The sequence below is a fragment of the Eutrigla gurnardus genome (genome assembly GCF_963514095.1).
Source record: "Eutrigla gurnardus genome assembly, chromosome: 1".
In the NCBI taxonomy this organism is placed as follows: domain Eukaryota; kingdom Metazoa; phylum Chordata; class Actinopteri; order Perciformes; family Triglidae; genus Eutrigla; species Eutrigla gurnardus.
Genome location: NC_139915.1, coordinates 9,490,259 through 9,514,509, shown reverse-complemented (window position 1 = coordinate 9,514,509; position 24,251 = coordinate 9,490,259). Strand labels below are relative to the sequence as shown.

General features: G+C 40.2%; 5 protein-coding genes across 6 annotated transcripts in view; 1 reads left to right on the top strand and 4 right to left on the bottom strand.

The window, feature by feature from the left end:
• Positions 1-4,520, bottom strand: part of ist1 (IST1 factor associated with ESCRT-III) — a 5,812-nt gene extending 1,292 nt beyond the window's left edge. The window contains exons 1-10 of the mRNA XM_084014158.1: positions 4,425-4,520; positions 3,715-3,811; positions 3,406-3,586; positions 3,171-3,258; positions 3,003-3,086; positions 2,782-2,892; positions 2,507-2,692; positions 1,645-1,746; positions 1,084-1,129; positions 1-522 (exon numbers count right to left, since the gene is read on the bottom strand). The exon at positions 1-522 is cut by the window's left edge and continues 1,292 nt beyond it. Coding sequence (XP_083870284.1) covers positions 356-522; positions 1,084-1,129; positions 1,645-1,746; positions 2,507-2,692; positions 2,782-2,892; positions 3,003-3,086; positions 3,171-3,258; positions 3,406-3,586; positions 3,715-3,802 — 1,053 coding nt within the window. The 5' untranslated portion in view covers positions 3,803-3,811; positions 4,425-4,520 and the 3' untranslated portion in view covers positions 1-355. The remainder of the gene's footprint in view (positions 523-1,083; positions 1,130-1,644; positions 1,747-2,506; positions 2,693-2,781; positions 2,893-3,002; positions 3,087-3,170; positions 3,259-3,405; positions 3,587-3,714; positions 3,812-4,424) is intronic.
• A 918-nt stretch (positions 4,521-5,438) lies between these two features.
• On the bottom strand, positions 5,439-11,787 carry mphosph10 (M-phase phosphoprotein 10 (U3 small nucleolar ribonucleoprotein)). The gene is made up of 11 exons (XM_084017908.1): positions 11,653-11,787; positions 10,296-10,956; positions 10,029-10,207; positions 9,781-9,937; positions 8,797-8,938; positions 7,762-7,829; positions 7,524-7,661; positions 7,326-7,436; positions 6,711-6,818; positions 6,387-6,617; positions 5,439-5,726 (listed from the first exon to the last, which is right to left on the bottom strand). Exons 1-11 carry the CDS (start codon positions 11,736-11,738, stop codon positions 5,577-5,579), a joined length of 2,031 nt encoding a protein of 676 aa, XP_083874034.1. The 5' UTR covers positions 11,739-11,787; the 3' UTR covers positions 5,439-5,576.
• On the top strand, positions 11,788-14,305 carry mcee (methylmalonyl CoA epimerase). Its single transcript, XM_084017928.1, has 3 exons — positions 11,788-11,866; positions 12,577-12,917; positions 13,965-14,305. Exons 1-3 carry the CDS (start codon positions 11,839-11,841, stop codon positions 14,115-14,117), a joined length of 522 nt encoding a protein of 173 aa, XP_083874054.1. The 5' UTR covers positions 11,788-11,838; the 3' UTR covers positions 14,118-14,305.
• A 1,212-nt stretch (positions 14,306-15,517) lies between these two features.
• On the bottom strand, positions 15,518-18,590 carry LOC311018850 (ferritin, heavy subunit). Its single transcript, XM_084017919.1, has 5 exons — positions 18,302-18,590; positions 17,364-17,469; positions 16,552-16,698; positions 16,172-16,297; positions 15,518-15,997 (listed from the first exon to the last, which is right to left on the bottom strand). Exons 2-5 carry the CDS (start codon positions 17,463-17,465, stop codon positions 15,839-15,841), a joined length of 534 nt encoding a protein of 177 aa, XP_083874045.1. The 5' UTR covers positions 17,466-17,469; positions 18,302-18,590; the 3' UTR covers positions 15,518-15,838.
• A 2,784-nt stretch (positions 18,591-21,374) lies between these two features.
• LOC311013747 (large ribosomal subunit protein P2-like) lies at positions 21,375-23,507 on the bottom strand. 2 transcript variants are annotated; one of them, XM_084009922.1, is made up of 5 exons: positions 23,419-23,507; positions 22,536-22,659; positions 22,389-22,437; positions 21,991-22,077; positions 21,375-21,510 (listed from the first exon to the last, which is right to left on the bottom strand). In XM_084009922.1, exons 2-5 carry the CDS (start codon positions 22,656-22,658, stop codon positions 21,419-21,421), a joined length of 351 nt encoding a protein of 116 aa, XP_083866048.1. In that variant the 5' UTR covers position 22,659; positions 23,419-23,507; the 3' UTR covers positions 21,375-21,418. The 2 variants fall into 2 exon arrangements, with proteins under 2 accessions (XP_083866048.1, XP_083866049.1); XM_084009923.1 differs by having other exon boundaries at positions 21,375-21,505; positions 21,992-22,077.
• Between the last annotated feature and the right edge of the window lie 744 nt (positions 23,508-24,251).

Sequence of the window (24,251 nt, the reverse complement as noted above, 5' to 3'; positions counted from 1 at the left end):
CAATTAAAAGTTTGGTTATATAGTACATCACACAAACGGAAAAGTTAAAAGTTGGTGTAACCTTAAAAGAGAAGGAGTGAGCCTAGGTCGCCACCCACATGATTGTATGAAAGAACATATATTATGGGCCCTGTAGAAAGAAATTAAAACATATGGTACTCGCTGGGACTGCCAACAGAAGTTAGGTTTCTGCTAACCAACAGGGCCTTTTTTATACAAATGAGGTAAGAATACATACATGTATGTTGAATATTTATGTAAGATTACTTTTCTTGTGGAAGGGGGACTACTATCCAAATCTGATTCAGGGTGGGTGGGTGAGTGTGTGTGTATATATAGACCAGGGATATAGCTTTTAGGTCTTCTTCTTCAGTTCCTCAAACCGCCGCGTTAAGTCATCAAAGTCGATGTCATCTGAGGTGGTGCTGTTTTTGCCGAAGGTGCTTGTGGGGAATGTGTCAGGAACCGAGGGGAGTTCTGGGAGAGCATTGTTGTCAAATAGCTGAGACGAAGGGCCAGGAGCTGGAGAGGAATATTTGATATTCAATTGAGTTCATGAGAATCCCTATGATGGTGAATGTCCACAAGCAATGGTGTGCAATGGCAAAAATATAAACAGCACATAACAGTCAGACTCAACAGAAAATGTGAATATAGGAAAGAACAAATGTTCTCATATGAAAAACTTGAGGGATCAAAGATAAATCAAGCAATATCCTATATTTTTCTTCAAAAAAATCCTATGAAAAGACCAAAACCAACTTTGAATCTATCCCAAGTATTGCTCGTGATGCCAAAGCCTTACAGCGTATTCCTGTTTGCCAAAATCGCACAGTGGTTTATTTTGAATCAAGCTGAACCTGCTTCTGAATGTAGTTCCAACCTATACGGCATCTACTCTTATATGGGTAACATTTGCTAAAAACGTATGTACCCTGCTGTTTTTGTAAATAAGACTATCTGTGACCCGTTTTAAAAGACAACATCTTTACAAGGAATAAATGGATTTAGGGTACGATGCCAATAGGAATTCGTTGACAGTGACAAAAGTATAGAATAAAGGCAACAGTATCCAGAACTCACCTACGGCCTGGAAAGGAACAGAAGGTTTGTCAGTTAGGTCATCAATCTGAAACGCAGAGAAAATGTTTAAGGGATGACGTCATCTTCATTTTGGAAAATAAAATTAAAAATATTATATGCATTAGCGTTATAGTCAGTGAGGCTGAAGTCAAAACAAAAAATAAGAAGATAAAATAAAAAGGGAAAACTGCAGGGGACTTTTGAGAAACCATCACCTTTAGTGTGTGACTGTAGTGTGAAAAACTGACTTTAGTACTTTGCTAGTCTCAGCTCTCTCTTAAATGCATTTAGCACTCATCTGTTCATTTCAGTCCCATTCAAAGCAATTTATCAAGTCAGTTAGTGGTTAGTCAAATATTAAAATGTCATGCTACCTTCATGCATACGAATGAAGCAGAATCTGGACCTACTCTGAGAAAGAGTGTAAAAAAAAGTAGAAGACAGGCAAAATTTCAAGCAAGCTGAATGAACTGCTCTTCCCTGAGTGATGCCCTGCCCTGTCCGTCTGTCCATCTGTGGGAACGGGGAGGGGGCATGGATAGGAGGGGTTCAGTCACTTACAGACTCATATGTGGGGGGGCAAGTGGGTAGCTGAGGGGGCTGCCCTCCTCCCATGGGGTGCTGGAAGTTGCTGTAGGTTCCAACGGGAGCATTATATGGTTCCTGGAGGAAAACAACAGTCAATTACAAATCTGGGGGAGGCAGTTGACAACTGTAAATGTATAATTCTCATCACTTTAAAGCCATTCAAAGAAAGGATACCAAAGAACAATCGTTTTCAGACCACACATCGCTTATGGTGCAATCACAATGATCGCTGGTAAAACGCCATCTTTCTCCCATTGCTTCACGGTCATCTGAACACAATAACCATCTTCATCGCAATAATCAGACAGAAATTAGCCAAATGTTAAGAATAAAATGGAGCATATTTTCTTAGAGGGTGTTGATTAAAATCACCAAACAATAAATCATTAAAGATATTCCAACAACCTTTTTGCAGAAGTTTTAGTTGGAAATAGTTTCAAAAGAAAATACAAAGAACCAGTCACAGTGATATCTGTGAACTTCTTTTGAACCTGAACACTGAATGACAAAACCTGTTTTTCCAGAGGGGATTTTGGATGCTCTGAGCATCCAAAACGTTCCCTTTTAGTTCCAAGAATGGTGAAAACTAATATGATAATCATCTTTTTTCTAACTTTCTATGACTTAACTACTGCTTGTTTTATTGTCATGATAATATTGTACATCCCAATCATTTTGGCAATGGTAACTTCAGTCTATAGTTGGTTAATATTATAATACTGCGTTTGAAGATTTCTTCCAAGTCACCGGCTGCTATTCTTCAAGTTTCCTATCATCAAATGCATAACTCACAACAAAATCATTAAGAATGGGATCTTTAAAAGAAATCTCTTACGCCTCCTTTGGGAGGTGGATAGTTGAAAGCTGTTGGCATGGGCATGGGCATAGGCATGGGCATAGGCATAGCACCAGGAGGTGCAGTAAAACCACCACCACCGCCGCCTCCACCTCCACCTCTTCCGTTCTTCCTATCAAGGTCCACGTCAATCAAGTCCGCCTCCTCTCCAAGAGAAACCTCTGGCTGTCAGACACAGAAGTGGTTGAGTGAGTAAATAAACAAAAATGCATGACATCATCCATCACATTCATAACAAAGTATTTTAGACTCACCCGGACCATGGCGTCAGGCTCATACGGCACATTATAGTTCTTGGCGATCTCTATCAGATAGCGCTCCACCAAGATCTTGGGAGGGGCCTCCACACCCAATTTGTGCATCAGCTATAAAAAGCATAAGAAATTTGATTTGATGCCCGCTAGTCACTCGTTTTAAGGTTCATGCATGCATTAACAGACTTGTGGTCAGTCAGTGGGAAAGGAAAAACACCTACCCTATCATTGACTGTGCCAATCTGGTTTGTCCTGCACAGCTTGCCGTACTCCTTGCTATATTTTGCACACAGCTGCTCAGATACCTGATAGCAGCATTCAGAGATAAAACTGTCAGGAGCTTGTTCAATACAATTGGCACCATGTTACATCTAGACAACGCTACTTACAGTTCTTAGTTCGGACACCTCTGCCTGCAGACGAGGTGCTGCCCAGATGAGGGTGGAAACTGCCTCCTGTAAGCCTGGATCCAGTTCCCTAATTGGAGAAAAAGAAAAGGCCACAATTACAGTGAGATAAAGTTAATAAAGTTCCCCACATTCCTCACAGCCAATTGATCTACAGTGTACATCAGTGTGTTCAATAAAAGTGGTATTGATTTACTTTATTGGTTAAGTTACTCACTTCATGGACTGAATGAGGCCAAAGCGAGTCAGCAGCAGGTCACAGTAAAGCTCCAGGATCTCCATGGCTTCTACCAGATAGTCTTCTCTGATAATGTGCTCCACGCGGATTCGTGCACGCTCATCCTTTCCAGATGATAAGTAATCTGCGATCTCCTTCCTGGCCTTTTGAGCAAGCTCGGCTTCATTTTAAATGGGAGCGGGGAAAAGGTAAACAACCATTATTAGGAGGCACAGAAAAATGAACAAGATTCAACATCAACTGTAGGAGAGTAGGACCAGGGTTTTTATTCAGCCACCCAGGACTTACTTTTCTTTTTCTCGAGGAGTTTGAGTCGGTTGATGACCAGGCGAAGGTTGACTCTTAGCCTCTCTGCTTTGAACCCTCCTCCCAGCATGATGACAGCCTGTAAACAACAGAGCGTGAGAAGCGCACGGTGCACACGGAAGCGAACAACCCAAAGCAACCTGAGTCCGTCTAACCTCGCCCCCACCTCTGATCCAGTGAGTCACTTAATCATGTGAGCGTGTCCAGCCCCGCTGCAGAATGACTCCGCAGATTTAACTGCTCCAAATTAACACAACACACACGAGAACGTCGACTTGGCTTGAAAACTACGTAGCCGCGAACGTTGTACAGCTCAAAACAGTTAGCATTAGCCGGACGCGACAGCTAACTCGGCTAAGTGTATCGTTAACGTTACCCAAACCTCGCTATTTTAAACGTCATATCATCTATTAAATCCACCGATGTTCTTCTATTTACTAAAACACGCTGTTATATACACGTTTTAAAACCCAACCCTGTGTCTGTGTTGCCAAACCTAACTTTTAGCTATCCGTCGCTTTGTTAGCAGTCTGTTCTGTCATCGTTTGCGCTACCTAGCTAACGTTACCTAGCTCTCGGTGAACGCTAACAAAATAAAAACAAACCGAGCAAACACACTCGGATAGTTTAAATAATACGGTGATTAATAATATGATATTGTATTCGAGGCTAATAGCGAGGCAGTAACTTACCTGTTAATATTAGTCAAGCGTACACAGAAACTTATTTGGCTTTCTGTCTGTTTCGTCGCCCGGTTCACTTCCGTAATGATCCTTGGTGACGTCATGGGACCGATACCTCGAGTGGGCGGGGTCTTCATACTTGATGTCACGGTCAACCCACAGGTGTGTGAACCAAGTATTTAATCACTTGAGTACTGCGATTTTCGACAATTTTAAGTACTACTTATAACGTGTAGTACTTCGGGTTTTTCTTTATATTTCAGAGACAAATATTCCATTTTCTATTGCACAATGTGTTCATCCCACAAGTTAATTTAATTTTAGAGATCAAATTAGCTTTCTTCTATTTTATTGTTTATATTATATTGTCAGCTACTACAATATGGATAAAAAAAACAACTCAAATGAACTTCATTTCTGCTAGCTATAACATAATTTGCTGTTATGGGTTAATTCATCTGTAATAATAATCCAATAATAATACCTACGATCATAGGTAATTATACTGCAAATGTTTTAATGCAGGACAAATAATGGACTTTTTTACACCGTGGAATTATTTTTTTCTTTTTCCACCACTTAGTTTTTTTTCACATTATACATTGAATAGACCTACTTTTGATTTAACTGTGAGGGTGTTTGAAACCTAGAATTACTTTTCTTTTCACAAAGATGATCTAATTCAATATTTCAGTATCTTTGGGATTTAGTGGCTACAACTAGCCACTAAGGGCTGCTCAAGAGCAGCCTAACACACACACACAGTCCTAGGTCATCACAGTGTTGAGCGTTTGTGGTAGTGAGTTTCTGATTATAACAGACAATCGAAACATATAGTTCTGCACGTACCTTGCATTTTGTTTGCAATATGTATATATTAAAAAAAAAAAAATTAATTGAGAAAAATGAACAACTGTGGGTCTTCACATTGCACATTCATCTTTCCACAACAGAATGCTCTCCGTTATTTTCATGTGAATGATGCTCCACTCATTGCCAAACAAACAACCAAACAAACTCATCTGGGCATTTGATTTATTTTAATGAAAATGGAAACAAGGACATTTAAAAACTGACTTTCAGATTTAATATATTGCAGCTTTCTCATGAAAAAGAATCTGTACAATAAAACGTTGATCTACCACTACAATCCATCAGTTGTTATAACTTGAGTTTGCTGACAGAAACCTGTTTCTGTTTCTTTTTCTTTGAAGACGGGTCCTTTGCACTTTTGATCTGACTTTTAACCTGCTCCTGCAGCTCAGAGAAGAAGGCTTGAGAAGATCGCAGAGCCTTGTCCTTCCCGTCATCCTGAAACAGAGGAACACCATGTTAGCTGGATCACCTCAGAAATATACACAGTTTATGTATATATATATATATATATCAATGTTGTAGGTATTTTGTCATGGAAACGTGTAATACTACATGCAATTACGATATTTAAATGTGTTAACAACATGTTAACGTTGTAGCTGGTTGAGAGGCAGCTAATTTTAATATATTTATATACTTTTGGGTAGTTTCATATGCAACGCTGCATCGTATTCTATAGTTTTGTGTAAAATGTTGATCATTAAGTTACTAGTGACAATAACTGTCAAATGAAAAATGTCAAAATTACAATATTTCCCATGAAATAAAGAGAATTAATAGTGTAAAGTGGGATAAAAGGGAAATTCTCAAATAAAGAACAGGTACCATAAAAATGATCCGAGTACAGTACTTGAGTAAATGTACTTAATTAATTTCGTTTTTCATCATAATTATGTAAATTAAATCCAGAGTGGGATTTGGTCCACTTAACTAATTGGGGCACGGTCAGTGTTCATATCATCACCTCATCATTCCCCAGTTTTTATCTTCTAAATGTTAGCTACTGAGAATTTTGAACAGGCGAAGAATGATTTCCTTCTCTGAGGTATGTGACAATCTAAGCAATCCCAGAAAGCACAGGAGTGAAACACTCACCTTGAGTATCGTGGCTTTGCCTCCTTTTGTGAGTTTCTTCAGGTTTTCTGTGACTTCAGCCTTTGACAGCTTTCTGTTCTCCCCAGTTTTACTGGCCTCTTTAAGTTTCTGTCTCGTTTCTTTCTCCTTGATCTTTAGACGCTTCACCTTCTTCTTGTGCCGTCTGTCACGCATCTTGTCTGTTGACGTCTTCTCAGTTTCTCCCACAATATCTCCTGCTTTGGTCTTCTCCTTTGGTGAGAGGAGAGTATTGTTAGACACACTTTCTTAACTCAAGATACCAAGATCAAAATAAATGTTTGAAAATGAATTGAAATGACAAACCTTGACTTCTTCTGGTGCGAGCAGTGTAGCATTACTAGCGCTTACTGGAGCCACTTCCTCCATTGTGACAGATGGCAGGTTAGACACCACTTTGACCTCGGGGACGGGCTGTGGACAAAGGGAAACAGGATTGTTACATGTATATGCATTTGTTACATTTTGTTTTACAAAGTAAGGCAAGCAATGTTCAAGTCCAGCTTGATGTGGCCTTACACATAAAATACAACACCAGTTACTTCTAGGGCTGAGTATCGTTTGATCATTTTCCATCCGGATATCTCGAATCGATAATACAAAGATATTTTACTTATTTTGATAATTTGTGTGAATAAAAACTTTAAAAGCCTAATTGGACCAACTATGTTTCTATAAATGACTACTGCTAATTTCTCTAGAATATTCATGATATAAACATTCTGTTTTCTTAAAATGACCGTCTGTCATGACAAGAATGATTATTTATTGTATTTTGGAAACATCCAAATAAATGATTTAAACACTCTTCCACTCCACAGTCAGTTACTTTACCAAATATTCATCATTCACTTTTCAAAATCTCAATATTTAAACATATTTGGTGACTTTTAATCAGTGCTGTCAGCAGGCAAAACTTACGGGTTTAGGTGTGAAGTGGAAGTTAGAGAGAGCGTCCAACTTCAGGAAGAGTGTGTCCATAAGCTTTTGAATTTCGACATGAGATGGTTCCTCCACCTCCTCTGTCTTTTGCTGAAATCAGAAAAAAAAAGTTTTAAATGGATGCAGCACAGATGTATGTTTGACAGGGCAGCAGTGAAAGCAAGATAAAAGTCAAACCTGGTTCTGCTTGATGTATTCTTGCTCGTAGATTTCTGCTAGACTCTGCTTGCTCTTCTCGTGGTCCAATGTTAGCCTCTTCTTGTACTCAAACACCTCTTCTTTGGGTTTCTCCTTGCGGACCACATCATCAAATGCCTTACAGAAACACAAGTCAAAGGCACTGGTTTATATTGAGGCAACAAAAAGACCATATATTTACCCAGACAATATAAAGAGATGAGTTATGGTGACTAACCTGGTCTTTAATTCTCTGTTTGATGATGTCTTCAAGCTGAAGTGTGGTTTCTTCTGTCATACTAGGGGCTAAAAGAGAAATAGCAAACGGAAAGATGAAGAGCCGGGCCTAGTTGAAGGCGAAGAGATGGAGATACAAGCCTTTTTTTTTGGTTTACCATTGATCCTCATGGGGAACGTCAACTCTGCCTAACAAGTGTGAGGAGTTGGAGGCGCTTGTGAAGAACGAGCAGGATTACTGTGAGTGTAGTTTCATGTGTTTTCACAGAGACTAGGCTGAAGCAATACCTTCCCTGACTCCTGTGTGGAGTTACCCGGTTTCACTGCGGTGCCACCGGACAGAGATGCAAAAAATACCTAATTTTGTTCTCAACAAATTATAAAATGTACAACATCTACTGTGAGGGGGCAGAGCTGCCTCGTTCTCCCCCGGAGGCTCAGGGCCTTTGATGTATGCAGTGAAATTTTACACATGTTTATCAGTCAGTGGTGGTGAGTGTCATCCTATATGCTGCTGTCTGCTGGGGACGCAACTACCAGACAAAACACAGTGGCTGAACAAGTTTTTTAAAAAGGCTGGCGCTCATGTACTGAGGCTCACTGCAGCATCCCAGGTTTGAATCTGACCGGCGGCCTTTTCTGCATGTTGTCCCCCTTTCTCTCTCCCCTTTCACTCCAACACTGTACTATCTGAATTAAGGCAAAAAGGGCAAACAAATAACTAATAAAAAAAAGGTTGGCGCAGTGCTTGATACTCAGTGTGGACACACTGGGGAAGGTGGTGAAAAGGTCTGGGTCACCCTGAACAATGTCAGCCACCCTAACCAGAAAAGCAGCTGCAGCAGGAAGCTCATCTTGCAGCACAGAATTTCCCCTTGGGGATGAATAATCAATCAATCCACCCACCCAGCCATCTTTCTTAAAAAACTTAATTAAACAATATAAACAAAACCTCAGTGTGAATAATTCTATTATTCCAAAATAACAGTTTTCTGCCAACATGATAGTACAACACAAAAGAAAAGTAGTCACTGACCCATCCTGCATGTCTGCTCAAACTCCACATCTTCTTCCAGCATGCTGTTCTCTGGACGGGTCTGTGCGGTCACCTCTCCGGACAACTGCCAGGGCTTCTGGTCTAGAGCTGCTTTCTCCAACTCCTCGATTTTCTCGGACATCTGCGGGTTAGAAAACAATATTGCCATTAGCAGGCAGCCAGACTGAAATCAGCCATGCGCTAAAACAACGCAAGGGGTTGTATTGATGGGGGCATTTGCCTCCGGTACCAGTGAGACATTAATCACAATCCAAGAAGTCCAGTTTGAGGAACAGATCCATGAATTTGAAAGATTTCCAGATCCTTTCAGACATGTACCCCTTTAATCTGATGGCCAATTAACATGGCCTGAATAAGTGACCTGGGGTCTCATTTGTAAAACAGTGTGTAGGATCAACACACGCATGTACACTTCCTCATTTGTATGAAAAAAAAAAAAAAAATTAAGTGAAATTAAATGTGAGAGAGAAATAATTATTTAATTTCTACCATCTGGGTTCAATTCACCACCTCACAATCTGCATTTCCAATTTTCCCTGTCACCATAATGTGTGAATGCACAGGGTCAGGGATTCCGTTTAAGTGTGATCAAGAAGCTAGGGTTGGGTAAAAAAAAAATGCAATGCTTTTCAGGTCCCAACAGAAATGTGTCTTGAGTACTGAAAAAAGTCCAGAGACGAAACTCGGCACAAAATACCAGATTCTTACACATCTTCCCTCGAAATGATTAAATATTTTACAACTGAAGCATTCACTTTATTTCTTGTTAGATATATTTATGTTATTTGGTTTATCAGAAAAAGGAGGTTTGTGGAAAAAACATTTGGATATTCCTCAACGTGAGGAGTAAAGTATTGGATATTGAACTTGTGTTTTTGGAACAATGCTCAGTGATGCTTGTAGGGCTTATTTTAGCTATGCGGTCTGGGAAATCGAAAGAGCAACATTTTAAACTTTGATTACCTTTTCTTGCCGTTTCTCAAATGATGACTTTGACTCAGATTTCGCTGTGCTCTGAATCTTTCCTCCAAAAATGTCCTCCACGTCCTCTCCCTCACTGTCCTCGTCCCCAGAGAGGTTAAAGGTCACTTTCTTATGAGATCCTTTGGTCTCTTCATCCCTGGCAAAGGACAGACACAAACAGGCTGGAATCAACCATATGTGCTTCCCCTCAACTAATTATACAAATACATAATTTTATTGACACTTACTCATCGTCACCCTCCTCTTCATCATAATCATCTTCCTCATCCTCCATTTCTTCTCCACCTTCTTCATGGCTTTCATCCACGCTGTCATTCTCACCATCTGACTGGTCATCTGGTTTGGCTGGTTCCCCATCCACAGCATCAAAGAAGTCCTTGTACTTCAGATTCCTTGTGCTCTTTGTCTAAAAATATAAACCATAACCATATACTTCCTGTATTCTGTGGAATCAGGATACAATACAATGTGAGAAAAAGGGATAAAATACATACAGTGATTTTCTTTTTCTTCTGGGTAGAAAGTATTTGTTCCAAGTCGAGATCTTCGTCCTCATCAGAGGCCAGGTCCTGAAAATAATCTAGCTCATCTTCGTTCTCAGCCTCCTTTCCCTCTCGTTTGTCCATAACATCAAGAAATGACTCCATCTCTGACAATTTGAAGAATGTATCATCAACCTCAGAGGGAACCACCTTTGTTTTGGAGCCTTTCCTTCCAATCTCCTTCTTCTGCTTCTCTCGCTTCTCCAGAGCATCCACATCAAAATCTAAATCAGAGTCCTCATCTGAGAAATCCTCTGCCCCATCCTCAGCCATTTTCTTAGACTGTCTGTGTGGTTCCTCATCTTCTTCAACACCATTTTCATCATCAGTCTCTACTTCTTCCTCTGCAATATTCTCTTCTTCTTCTTCCTCCTCCTCTATCAGCACTGTTAAGGTCTCATCTGACAAAGCCTCATCAGCTGCATTTTCAAAGTGTTTCATCACAGCATTGTTCTGTAACTCCAGTTCCTGCCAGATCTGCTCTTCATCAAAATGTTCCACGACCAGCTGAGCCAACGGGCTGCCTTTGTAATGTGCAGGCTCCTGAGCTTTGTGGAGGTCATACAGGGTCTTCGTGAGCGAGGTAAAGTCTGTTGCCACACCATCTTGAAGGCTGAAAGGGTGGAAACACACAATCAGTATTGGCAAGTCAGGTTTATTATTACAAGCAAGAAGGTGTTTTTTTATTTTATTTCTCCAAATCCCACCCATGAAGTTGGGTGGAAGTCTGTGGTGTGCTATCATCAATGTCAGTGTGTGTACATGTACTCAACACAACAATATAATACATGTAGCTGTGGTACCAAGTATTACTGTTACTATCACCATACATTGCACTGCTAAGTCTTGTGACAATAACAATAATCACACGTAGAGTCAAGTCCTGCATCTTATCAAGGCATTTTGATATACAAGTTTTGTAGCAGCTGGTTGTGTTGCAATATATCACGTTTCATAACCACACCGTCCTTTTCACGCGCTGCATTTTGAAAAAAGGAGTAGATGCAGGCTAGTTGTCTTCTGTGGTTATTGATAAACACATCACACCTTTTCTAACTGCATCAAAATGTGGTTTCTACACAAGTCATCGGTCTGAAAACATGCAGTTACCATGACATGGAATAGGTACTGTAAAACACACAAACCAAGATCCGAGAGGGTGACAGCCTGCTGCCCCTTGAGATGCTAACGCTAAAAGTGCATGCAGTTAGCTTTAGCTAACGGTTAGCTAGTTCAAGCGATTCACTTCAAACCCGCGCAAATAACATTTACCAGCTTTTTAACAACAACAGAGACAGCAAACACTCGCCTCAGGAAGTTCTCTGGCTGTGCTGTGTTGGCATTAATCTTCTTCACACACTCCTCCAGCACGCTCCACACATCTCCTTTAGCCATGATTGTTTCTCCCACATGGGGCCCGACCGTCTATGTGTCACAGGTAAACAGGCTCAGAGAGAAACTTTTCCGCTGCGGTTTTTGGTTCCGACATACAAACATGGCGTCCGCCGCGCTGAAGGTTGCAGGTTGGTGTTGACAATTATTTAACTAGTCAAGACATGCTTTAATAAGGTGGTCCTCCTCGTTTTTTTTTTATTGTCAACCACGAAAGAAGGCTCAACCGTTGCTGAACATTAGCTGCGTCACACAAAGTTACTGTCCTTATTTACATAATGTGTCTGTCTTGGTGCAGCGTTTGGGTAACATTACATATCACTGTGTATTTAAGAGTACAGACTCTTATGTTCCCCAACGTACAGACGTTTTCTTCAATTTGTTATGGTAAAAGTGAACTTTGTGAGACCGTAAAACCCTAAAACCTTTGACGAATGTCACAGCTGTGTTATTTGCATAAACGTACCTCTCTGTAACCTACGGTATGTATGTCTATCAGTCATTAAACAAATGTACATTTAGGGCATTTAGCAGCCGCTAAACATACAAACGCTATGCAGCTAGACATTGTTCAAAACAAACCATTTTTATAAATTTAGTGGGGAAAGGCAGGTTCAATTTGGGGAAATGTTGCACAATGCAGCTAGAATGTTTCCATTTTTTGGTGCAACCATTAAAAAAACATGTCTTGGTTCACTCTGTAAACATCACACAGATTAACTCAACTTGTTGGCACAAGCTGGTACATAATATATTGTTTTTATAGCCTTTATTATAAGACAATATGGAATAAGACTAATGTGCCACAACTAATCTCACTGTATTTTTATCTGTTCATCAGTGGCAGGTCTTTCACGATGTTCTCGTCTCACGCTCCCGTGGGCACATTCGATGACAGCACCCTTCCATCAGGGCGTTCCTGGATCACTCTGGAAGCTGGGGAGGCTGAACCACATTGCCATTGCGGTCCCTGACATGGAGAAGGCCACGGCTCTTTATAGGGACGTGCTGGGGGCCACAGTGAGTGACAAGGTGCCCCTGCCTGAGCATGGCGTCTACACAGTGTTTGTGGAGCTCGGCAACACTAAGCTGGAGCTGCTCCATCCTCTGGGGGAGAAGAGCCCGATCGCTGGCTTCTTACAGAAGAACAAGTCTGGGGGGATGCACCACATTTGTATTGAGGTGAGAAAGCATTGATAGCATGGGATTATGCTCAGTGGACACCTTATCAGGTACACCAGGAGAGCATCCCAAGTCTCTCAAATTGCATCCACGTTTCCCTCACTAAATTATTTGTTGGTATACATGTAAGTATACATGCTGCACTCAGGAATTATCAGCCTCATGCGATGGAATAGAAATGACGATCTGTAAAACATGTTTTATATCCATAATAAAACTTAATGGGGGAAATAACAGACCATAACAAGATAGCATTTTCTAATGAATCAAGTTATTGATGTTCCTTTTGTTGTTCTGACTTACAATTAACACAGATGATTACCTAGACAGTGAATCAGAAAACAATTACAACTTGTAGTGACACTTTTGAGTTGTATCAGTTATCTCTCTTCACTCCGGTATAAAAAGATGAGACGTTGAGATGTATCAGATCAGTCCAATGAGCCGCTGCGTCAAATCCATAACTAATATGTTACAAATGTTACATTGCTAAGATGCTCTTTTGGGTCTGGAGACACAGAATTCCACCTTTTATCTTTAAGTAGAAGACTTCCAGGGCTTTCACAGCTGAAGTGTTTAGTGTAGTTAAAGGGAATATCGGTGGAGTTGTACATTTGGTTGGTTCCTCAGTGTGAGCTGAACAATAATTTATTCAATAGCCCAACCGATAGATGGATCCATCAGCATATTAGGGATGTATAATGACTGGTGTGTGTGGACCAATAAGTAACAATCGTCACATAAATGTATGCAGCAATAGTAGATTCATACAGTTTGTCCACCAGAGAGCGCTGACCCCCTTTATGTGTGAACTGTTAAACAGCCCAGACAGAACAAAACAAAACATTTTTATGTGTTTATGTCAAACACAAACTGTTCAATCTCTAATTTATTGTTACGGGAGTAAAGCTACTTACAGCATATACAAACAGCAGTTGCACATTTAAAACTTATTTGATACTTTTCTGTGCATTAAAGATTGTGAAAGTGTCTTATCAGACTAACCGACATTAGAAAGGGAATGAACATTTTTCCTCTTGTTTGCAGGTAGACGACATTAACGCTGCAATAGCAGACCTGAAAGCAAAGAGCATCAGAACTCTGTCAGCAGAGCCGCGGATCGGTGCTCACGGGAAACCGGTGATGTTTCTCCATCCTAAAGACTGTGACGGTGTGCTGGTGGAGCTTGAAGAAGCGTGAACTCTTCAGTCGGGGATTGTGGGAGCTGTTAATTCAACATTTATATATTCCAGAGTCAGTTTGATAACAAATATTGATTTGGGAATAATTCCTTTATTGAAGTACTCATTTCAGAAAGGTGGTTCAAAATTCTGTTTTCTACTTTTCTGTTGTGTTGGGAATAAATTACAGTGTGGTGTGTATTTGCATATGGAGTTAGGAGTTTGAATCATCTTTACTCCACTATCCTAAAACAACAACATATATTAGGATGACTACATTACAGTATACAATAAATGCTGCATGGAGAAAATACTAAATCATTTTTTTAAATATTTAGAATGCTGCTCCATTTGATGGATCCACCTTAAGTAAGATATGTAAAAAGGCAGTACTGTGTTTTATGTCATTTTAATACAGAATGTGATGTTTGGGAATTTATAATAAGAACAAAGCGTTCACTTTTACATAATACTTACTTACTACCCAGCCCAAAGAAACCAGACTAACTAGGCAAACGAGTTTGTTCTTACCAAAACAAATGGGTTTGGTGTGAAAGCACCATCAAGTGCTCAGTCTTTTAGGTGAAACATGCTCAAGCTCCTTGTACGTTGTCGAGTACAGCACAGAAAGTTAGACATTTTCTTGGCATGCAGTATACACAGCACGTCCTGTATACATTTTTTCTTCTTTATTAAAGTTGATTTGTTATTTAAAACCATGCCCCTACATCATCATGAGAGGAGGTGACAGTTGTAGCAACCATCAGGCAACAACAGTCTGTGATCACAAACTCATGGTGACGCAGGTCAACGCACAAACATTTAATTTACACTTGCTATAAAGCGATGACTTAATTTCTTTAATAAGCCTTCTATATGGTCCACATAATCAACGTATACGTAACTTTTAATACTAGTCTGTGGAACCACTGATTGGAGGTCGTAACAGTCTGTAAAATATTCTGGCACCAAAGTGGCAATTTGCTAATGCCTTGAGACGTGAACTCCAGATGATCATAATTAGTTTCACGTCAAGCTACTTATTTTGGATTTTTGTAATATATTTTTGAGAGACCACAGGCTCTGAGAAAAACAGTCATTATGTCCTTCAAATTCAGATAAACATTGTGATTATTTCTTGATTACCAGTCTCTGTTGTCTCCGTCAACTTCCAAAATGTTTTGCCAATAACCAAAAACACGTAATTTGTAAAGATATAAAAATAGACCCTACAATAGAGGTCTCAAGTTTACGACAGGTGTCAGCTGTCAGCCTAGTTCTGTTTTCTCTGGTAATGGAAGTGAAACAGATCATTAGTGCTACACATTTTTGAGTGGCAGAGTTTTGCCGTTTTTCAAAACAGAGCTTAACTATTCAAAAGGTCTTCTGTTTAACATTGAGAGAAGGAAAAAAAGAGACTTATCAGAATCCAGAGGGTTCATTTTAATCGTTTGATTAACAGCTCCTGGCATAAAACAAAGCAAATATATAGTAATGACGTAGGAATAGCTGACGACAGAGAGAGAAGTGAAAGACAAGAGTGGACTTTGAATGGAATATATCGCAACTCTGGGAACAGGGAATTAGTGACTAACGTAGAGTAAATGGCAATAATAACATGAGTGACATTAAAGGTTTAAATGACTACTCAGTAGCATGCAGATGGCTTTATACTTGGAGAATATTTGAAAGCGTGATACAAATATACATATGGAGAAAGCTTTTGTTAATGTGATGGATTTAGCTGCTTTCTTTGCCCAGGGTGTGTTTGTCAAACAGGTACTCGGCCATGCCGCTCTGAGGAGCTCCCATGCGGCGCAGATTGGTGACCCAGTCCGCCAGTTCTTTGATGGACTTCACCTGCTCATCCAGGAAGTGTGTCTCGATGAAATCACACAACTGAAAGGAAGAGAAGGAGATCAAATTAGAGCCGAAACACACTCTCACTGAGTTTCTGTTCACTACATTTTTACAAACGAACCAAAAGGTGTCAACATGGAGTTATTTAAATCTTGAGAATTTGGTCTTCAGGTTCTCTGGAACTAAATGTGATATAGAGAATCCATTACTCACATGTGAGTCATTGTGTTCGGCGCAGAGCTTGTGCAAGTCCAGCAGGGACTGGTTGACGCTCTTCTCAAGCTGCAGGGAACATTCAAGGGCCTCAATTCCACTGCCCCACTCATCCCTCTCTGGCTTCTGCAATACAAAGCAGGTCAGGGAAACAGTGAGACACTTATTAATGAGAGGTGGGATGCCAGTAGCCTGACCCAGACAACAACCCTTCTGATAAAAAGGTTGAGTGGGTTTGCAGTTTAACGTTTAACGCGTTGCGTTTGTGTGTTGGTGAAAGATAAGCAGCGAGGCCCACTCACACCCTTTGTATCGTTTTGGCCTTATGTCGCCCTCCCAACATGTGCTATACGATAGCCCTCATAGGACCACCACTGTACCTTGACGTCTTGTAGGAAGATCCTCCCCCCCCTCTGGTTCTGTAGTTTCATCAGCTTCTCAGCGTGCTCGCGCTCCTCGTGTGACTGGTTACGGAAAAACTTGGCAAAGTTGTGCAATGCCAGATCATCCCGGTCAAAGTAGAATGCCTGTGAGGAGGAAAGAAGGCAATGTTTGTGTTTTAAAAAAAAAAAAATGTCCTGAAATGTGGCTGAAACGTAACTCATAGCGTTTAGCTGCCAGGATCAATACAAACAGCTAAAACCAGCTAGGCACGCAGAGTTTAATTATTATATATTATTAGTGATTATTATTATAATTCAGCTATGAAGACAACAATATAATTACAGTAGCTACCTATATTATTGTGAACATAGAGCTGCGTGTGGGATCGGTAAGCTTCCTCAAGTGAAGCATGTTTTTTAAGGTCGAGCGATGCACTCTCTCCCCTTTCTCTGAACATAATCTCTAAAAGGAACTTCAACCTTTGTTTTATTACCTAGGCACACAAGCCCCCAGTTGCACAACCTGGTATCAAACACATACACTGAAAAGCTTGCTCACGTGGTTATCAAGTTATTTTTACTGAAAACAGCTTCTCTGATGGTGTTTTTTATTTAACAAGGCAGTAGGCTGCCTGACAACCATCATCCACCCACCCACATGAAGCCCACCCAGCTCAGCAGTTACATAACCACAATACAGTCTGGATAATGATGACTAGAATCACTTCTCAATAATAACTGGTACACACAGTTCCCCTTATCGTTCCAGCTGCTGTTTAGATATTTCTCTATCCACCTATTAGACTCACCATAGACAGGTAGGCGTAGGAGGCATACAGCTCCAGGTTGATCTGCCGGTTGATGGCAGCCTCGCAGTCCTGGTGGAAGTTCTGTCTCACCTGGGAACTCATGATTCTGAAACATAGCGTAAAAAAACCCATCACAAACAAAACTCAAAAAGACACACCGCATATGTGTGTGAAACAAAAGGCATGTTTGATCTGAAACGATGGGTTCATTTTCAGAAAATGAGTAAGCATTTTTGATAAACGATGAATTAAGTGATTTCTCAAGCAATCCTGAAAAACATTATGTGGCTTGAGCTTCTTTTAAATGGTTTTACCAAATATATACAACAATATAAGGAGTATTTTAATAATAATAATAATATAATATTTACTGGCCGAGCCTCTGATGCTGTGAGGAAAAACTCAGACGTGAACAAACAATTTACATAAAATGGACAAAAAGAAGAAGAAGAAAAAAAAAAGATTATGCCAATCGATGGGCCCAACCTTCCTGGTTGGGTTTCATCGCCGCATAGCACACTGCACCAGACCTATTTATTACCTCGGTGCCACTGGCTTGGAGGCTACTTATTCCTGTAAGAGGGAACATACTGCCAGAAAACCAAATCAACTTGGCAGTGTGTTTCTCTGAACAGCCCTAATATATATGATACAGTTGCGTCCAACACCGCACGAAAGGAAGAGTTAAGGAAATACCGACTGTGTAAACGTACAGCACTATAACGGTGTTGTGTTTGGTGTTGTTCGGCCGTTATTACGCAGCAGACGGAGAGATGACTGCGCCAAGGCCACACTGGCGGCAAGGAGATAAACAACTGCACCACCGGGAGCTAACGTTACTTCACCCGGCTGAACCCACAGGATGTCGTCGCAGGGGTAGCTCCGTCGGCGACAGGAAAACACACATACATGACATAGGCTGAGAGGTGAATTCTTACCGGATCTCAGTGGCGGATCTTCTTGTGAGGAGGTCGAAAAGCTGCCCGAGTGTCTCGTGCTGTTAGCAAAACAAACAGCTACCTTTCAAGCTAAACGTGTTCGGGATAACGTAGTTAACTGACGGTTCTTTTTATTTACCGTGGTTTAAAATTGATTTGATTGTTATCGATAGTTTGTCTGAAAAATTAAAGCGATTATCGGAGTTAGGAAGACAGTTGAAAGGTTGCCGTTCAAGCACTGTTGAAGCAGGTAACCTTCTCTGTCCGCTACGAAAGAATCGACTGATACAGATAGTACGGCCCGTGACGTCACTGCCCGGAAGAGGGCGGGACCACGAGCCGCCCCCTTTTATTATTTATTTAGTGGTGTAAAGTAACAACAAGTGTAGCATTAAAGCCTTACACATGATCACATGAATTGATCTAATACAAAATCCCAAGTTTACATCAGAACAGATAACTAAGAATATCCATACGACATCCTCTATCCTCACCCTTCAGTAGGAAAAAAACGGCTCACTTAGCTCACTACCATGACTGCGTTGAACACAGCATGACTCAGCTCATTTTGAAAACTTGGACACTTGGCGATTAAGTAACAGTCTTATTGTCACACACCAGGACATGACTAATTGTCTTACTGAGACATAGGTCAGTGTAAATGTCCTGTTCAAAGTCCATTGTGTAACATAGTTTAAACTTATTATATCTTTGACGAGGCAAACAAGGATTACAGGCAACTCAGGTTCACATGTCCACTGTATGGCTCTTGATTGTAATCATCTGATTAACTGTAATTTTACTTAGGCATTGGCTCCATGTCGTACTCAGTGGTCACAATGACTAAAGAGTTTTGATGCATTTGAACAAGTGTGTATGGGTTAACTTAGATGTAGAGGGACTAAACAAAGTTAACCAAATTAAAAAAATACGAAATCAAATCAAATGAAACACTGCGTCTGTGATAGACTGGCCACCTGTCCAGGGTGAGCCCTGACGTCATCCATTGTCAGCTGGAGCTTCAGCCCGCCCCGCCGTGACCTCAGGATAAGCGGTTATAGATAGTGGATGATAATGTTCTGTTTTTGTAAATATATCTATAACTATATACACTAGACATAACTGTATGAACAAGAGGTTGTTTATTGCCTTGAATAGGTTCCAGTAGCTTTCGTAGGTTGAGACATCACCATGATATCCATATCTAATGTCAGATATTCTCCATTTAGGGCTTGTTAACATTGGAGCAACACTAAAGTAGATGTTGGTAACTCAGTCCTCTATTAGGAATGAAATAGTTTTCCAACTCATATTCAGGTGATCATTTTCAATTAAAATGGGGTGGCAATAAAACATTACATTTTGACCTAAAGTTTAATATCTGGTTAAAGCAACACTTAAAAACGTTTCCTCTTCGGTCCCCCTACAGGTTGGAAGCGGAATTGTCCATTACTGCCGTCGTAAATAATTTAGCCTACCGCAGCCTACCGTCCCACGCACGTTATTTGTTTGTATGCAGAACCGGCTCTGGAAACGATGAGCGATTTGAACGATGTCCAGTGACAAGATAGAGCAGCTAACGCCTTAGCTAAGATTAGCTAACATGAGCCATAGAATAGTTACATATATATTAGCACAATAGCTAACGCCTTAGCTAACATGAGCCAATAAAATAATCGACAATATATTGTACACAGATGCACACAAAAAAATGATTACCGGTATTATTTATTTATTTAGTCCAGCAACAACAAAGCCAAGTCACCATCCGTCTTGCATTTTGTTGCCTCCTTCAGCTCTCACCAACGAGTGTGACCCGGTCCGATATACACTCTCATTCGAGATCTTTCTTTGTCATGCTCCCGTTTTCTTTTCTTCGCCTCATCGGACATTATACTCATTTTCTTTGCAGGCTCTACCATGACGCCAATTTAAAAACTACCTAGCTGCAAGGTATCTCCCACGCACCTGCCGGGTGTTCTCCCACTGATCTCTACGCAGAGCCTCCTGCCTTAAAGTAGTCTCATTAGAACTACAAAAACACTACCCGACGAGGCAAAGTTACATAGTGCGGTTACAGCTGATAGAGGGCCACAGAGCGAATGCGGAAGTGCCGTTCACCTGGTTTTGAGGTGGTGAACCACTGAAACTATTTTGGAAACATTATTTTAAGGCACCAAAAACTCTTTCGTGTTGCTTTAATAGTGTTGCTATTGGGAAGTTTGATTTAGTCAGTTGCAATTCAAATTTGCTATTGAAATTAAATACCTGTTATTCATGCATTTTGAGGCTGTTGTAAATAACTGATATGCAGGATGTTGACCCTTGAACCATATATATTGTGCTTCATCAATTTCCCTGATTGCCGTTAACACCAAAACCCTCAGATTTCACCAAAAGTATTGGATGGCTTTGAAGTGAACCATCATATTTCATCATATTCCTCAGATTCTTATAAATGCACATAACTGGGTATCATAGGTCAACCTTAAGTGTATGTACATTCTTTATGGAAAAACTAAAATAATTTTGTCTCAAGTTCAAAGCCATTTTGCTTTAAATGTATTGGACCCATCACTCAAAACCAGCAGATCACCTGCATGCGATGTTTTCATAGCATAGCAGTACATAATGCAGTTATTAGCATGACAACAGTCTGCTGTGGGGATCAATGTTTATCTCGGATAATAAAACACTGTGTCAAAAATAGAGAGGCTACACTACAGCATCTTGTACATCTATGGATGAAGCCAAATACAAAAACAGCAGCGCCATCTGCTGATCACTAGGCTCAATTACATGATTTATGAGTAACTAGCCACAATAGCTTGATGGTTGCTCTGGTGTCCAACAGCACAATTACTGCCAGTAGTGCTGAATGTACATAGTACAATTCATATCTGACTTTCACACATTAAGTCTTGGGATGTAAGTGGTTGCTTTATAATCTTTTAGGACGCAGATCATATTTTACCCACTCAGTGACACCATTTCTACCTTATTAAATATCAGTAACAGTAGATCTACTAGGACATTCTGCAGTAAAAAAAAAAGAAAAAGGAATTTAAAATAGTTTGGTGTTTGTTTTTTATAAATTTTATTCATGGTTGGAAAAGTTTAGTCGAACAGGCCGAATCCCATGTCATCATCGGACTCCTCAGACTCCTCTTTCTTCTCTTCTTTCTTCTCCTCAGCAGCAGCAGCAGCAGCTGAAAAACAAAAACCACTTGATATAATTCCCCGTTATAGTCACCATGACATTTAAGAAAAAGCTAAGCTCATGAGATCACTATGAAAAGGAATGCAATCATTGACATTTATGTTCATTTAATTTTCAATTCATTTTCTCATTTAAATGAGAAATTGTTGTCACTGGTTTTCCTAATGACAGGTTATGACAGGTTTATCCAAAATAACAAGCACCAACACCATCCATCGTCTACCGCTGGAGCCAATCCCAGCTAGGCACAAACATACCATAAATAATATCTATAATACATGACCTGTATCCACCAGGTACATTGTTTCAGATTAGAATTATGTAGACATTTGAAATTAAATTATAAGAAAAAGTAACAACTAACGGATTTGGTTGTATAAAAGCATATTTAACATACAAGGCAATGGAGAAGACGGTGTGCCAAGTGGCATTGATGCGGACAAATAACGTGCTAAGCGGCAAAGCTTACCTGCAGGGGCAGCAGCTCCACCTGAGCCAGCAGCCGCAGAGCTGGCAACAGCACCGCCTGAGGGCACGCTGGCCAATTTACCGTAACCTGAGGGGACGAGTTGGCAGAGATCAGCACAAGTGACACTCGGCAACAGAGGTCAGACAGCATGTTGTTATCATTAGATATAATTTGGCAATTTAGTTAGTAATTCTGACATTGCTTAAATGTAGTCTTTGAAGCCTTGAAGTGGGAACTTGTTTAAGCTATTTAATCATTTTAGCAAACTGAAAATACCATCAATTGCTTCCCACTGCCATTATAAATGGACCATTGTCACACACTCCAAGTTATAGTACGAAAACTGTGCTACTCATTGTCAAGTCAAAAATCATCCCTTCACAGGTACAAACACTCACCTGTGGCAATCACCTCCTCCACATTCTTGCCTGTGAGCTCAGTGATGACCTGTTGAGAGAAATCAAATTTGTCAATATCACAAAAGCAATGACCAGAAGAAAAATCTGCTGCCACAACATCAGAAACAGTCGTAGACGACTCTGTACCTTGTCCAGGCGTGTGCCGTCGGCCTCAATGCCAACACTTTCCAGGATCTTCTTGATGTCCTTGGCCTCAGGGTTTCCATTGCCACCCAGGGCAGCGAGCAGGTAAGCGGCAACGTAACGCATCCTGTCAAAATACCAGGAAGGTTTCAACTGTGAGTACATGTGTAAAAAGATGTTTATGTTTGGCCAACTTTCAACATTTTTAATAAATCTAAATTAAGAGTAATTTATTCACTGAATACATTCTGAGACAATACAAATGAAAGTAAAAAACATCTCTTTACTACATATTAAGTCCAAAATCAGGTTGAAGAATTCCATTAATTAAACCAAAATAAATAACTAGTTACCAAAAATGACAGTTGCAAACATTTCCGATCTGATCTACTGTGATGTTTGGTTCACTAATAATTCATTAAATGTTTCTGCATACATCTTAATTACAGGTGCATAATGTATTTAGGCAAAGATAACATCCCTTTCACTTAACAAAACCAGTCTTTGAGTATAATAACGTAGTGTAACGTTAAATTATACAACACATACTGGTGCTGATTTTCTGACCGTACACACAGGAGATGACGAGGTAACATTACAACATCTGAACATCCATTAAGCTTCTAGGTGGATTTCATCGGGAAAAAACGTTTAAAGTGTGGCTAATAAACTAGTTTTACACCCATGCGGGGACGTTAACGTTAGCTGCCGTTAGCTTAGTTAGCCGCCACCGACGTCGCGGTGATGAAAATCTGTTAATATTGCTTAAATGCTGCTCTTTAATATTTTTTCTGTTACTGGGATTGAACATGTAGTTGTTTAAAACGATACACCGCGTGTCCTCCCTGTGATAAATCCATTTATTATATCATTAAAATAGACTCACTTGAGCTAGTCGGGGAACGCGTGTTCACTTCGAGGTTAGCACGGACAGAAAGGAAGTTACGTCACAGGAAGAGGGCGGAAGAAACCTCGCTTCTTCTTCGCATTCAATAAAATGCAGGAAACATGTACGTCGCCACCTGCTGTTCCAGAGTGTGTAACGTAATCCGTGCACCTCACGATAAACCCTCCATTAAACCACTGATGTGAATATATCATTGTGCAGTTATTATTACATTTTACCACCTTACACCATAAGAACCGACAACTGTTGCATAAGATGTATTATTTCAAAAAAAGAAATAATCTAATAACAAATCTAAAGAAAAAGCTACCATCTTCTGCATTACAACAATTGCTGGTATGGAGTCCTAATTGATTGTGCCATAAGTTATTAGTAACATCTATGCTTTTCTTCTAAGAAAAGTCAAAATGTCTGCTGTGAAAAAGGCTTCTAAAGCGAATAGCGATAAACAAATGAGTGCTTTGATGCGTGTCAGGCTGCTCCCTCTCAGTCGACTAGTCACTCTTTTTGGTGACTAAGATGTTTGGAAATAAAAATGAAACTTTGAATTCAAACTTTCAATTGGAAGTCCATTGTTGGAACGGCCATGACGCTCTCACCGAGTCTGTTTCCTTCTTACTTTCAATACAATAAAGGCAAGACGGTGAAAGAGGAGCGTTAAGGAGGAGGGAAATCATTGATTTGACTGCCTGCAGCAGAGCACGTCAACAAGAGTGAGTCAGATGTGTCAGAGAATAATAAGAATTCTATCCATTGATTGATTGGAGGGTTCACGCCTCCAACAGCATCACAGCAAGAATGTTTCAGTCCCT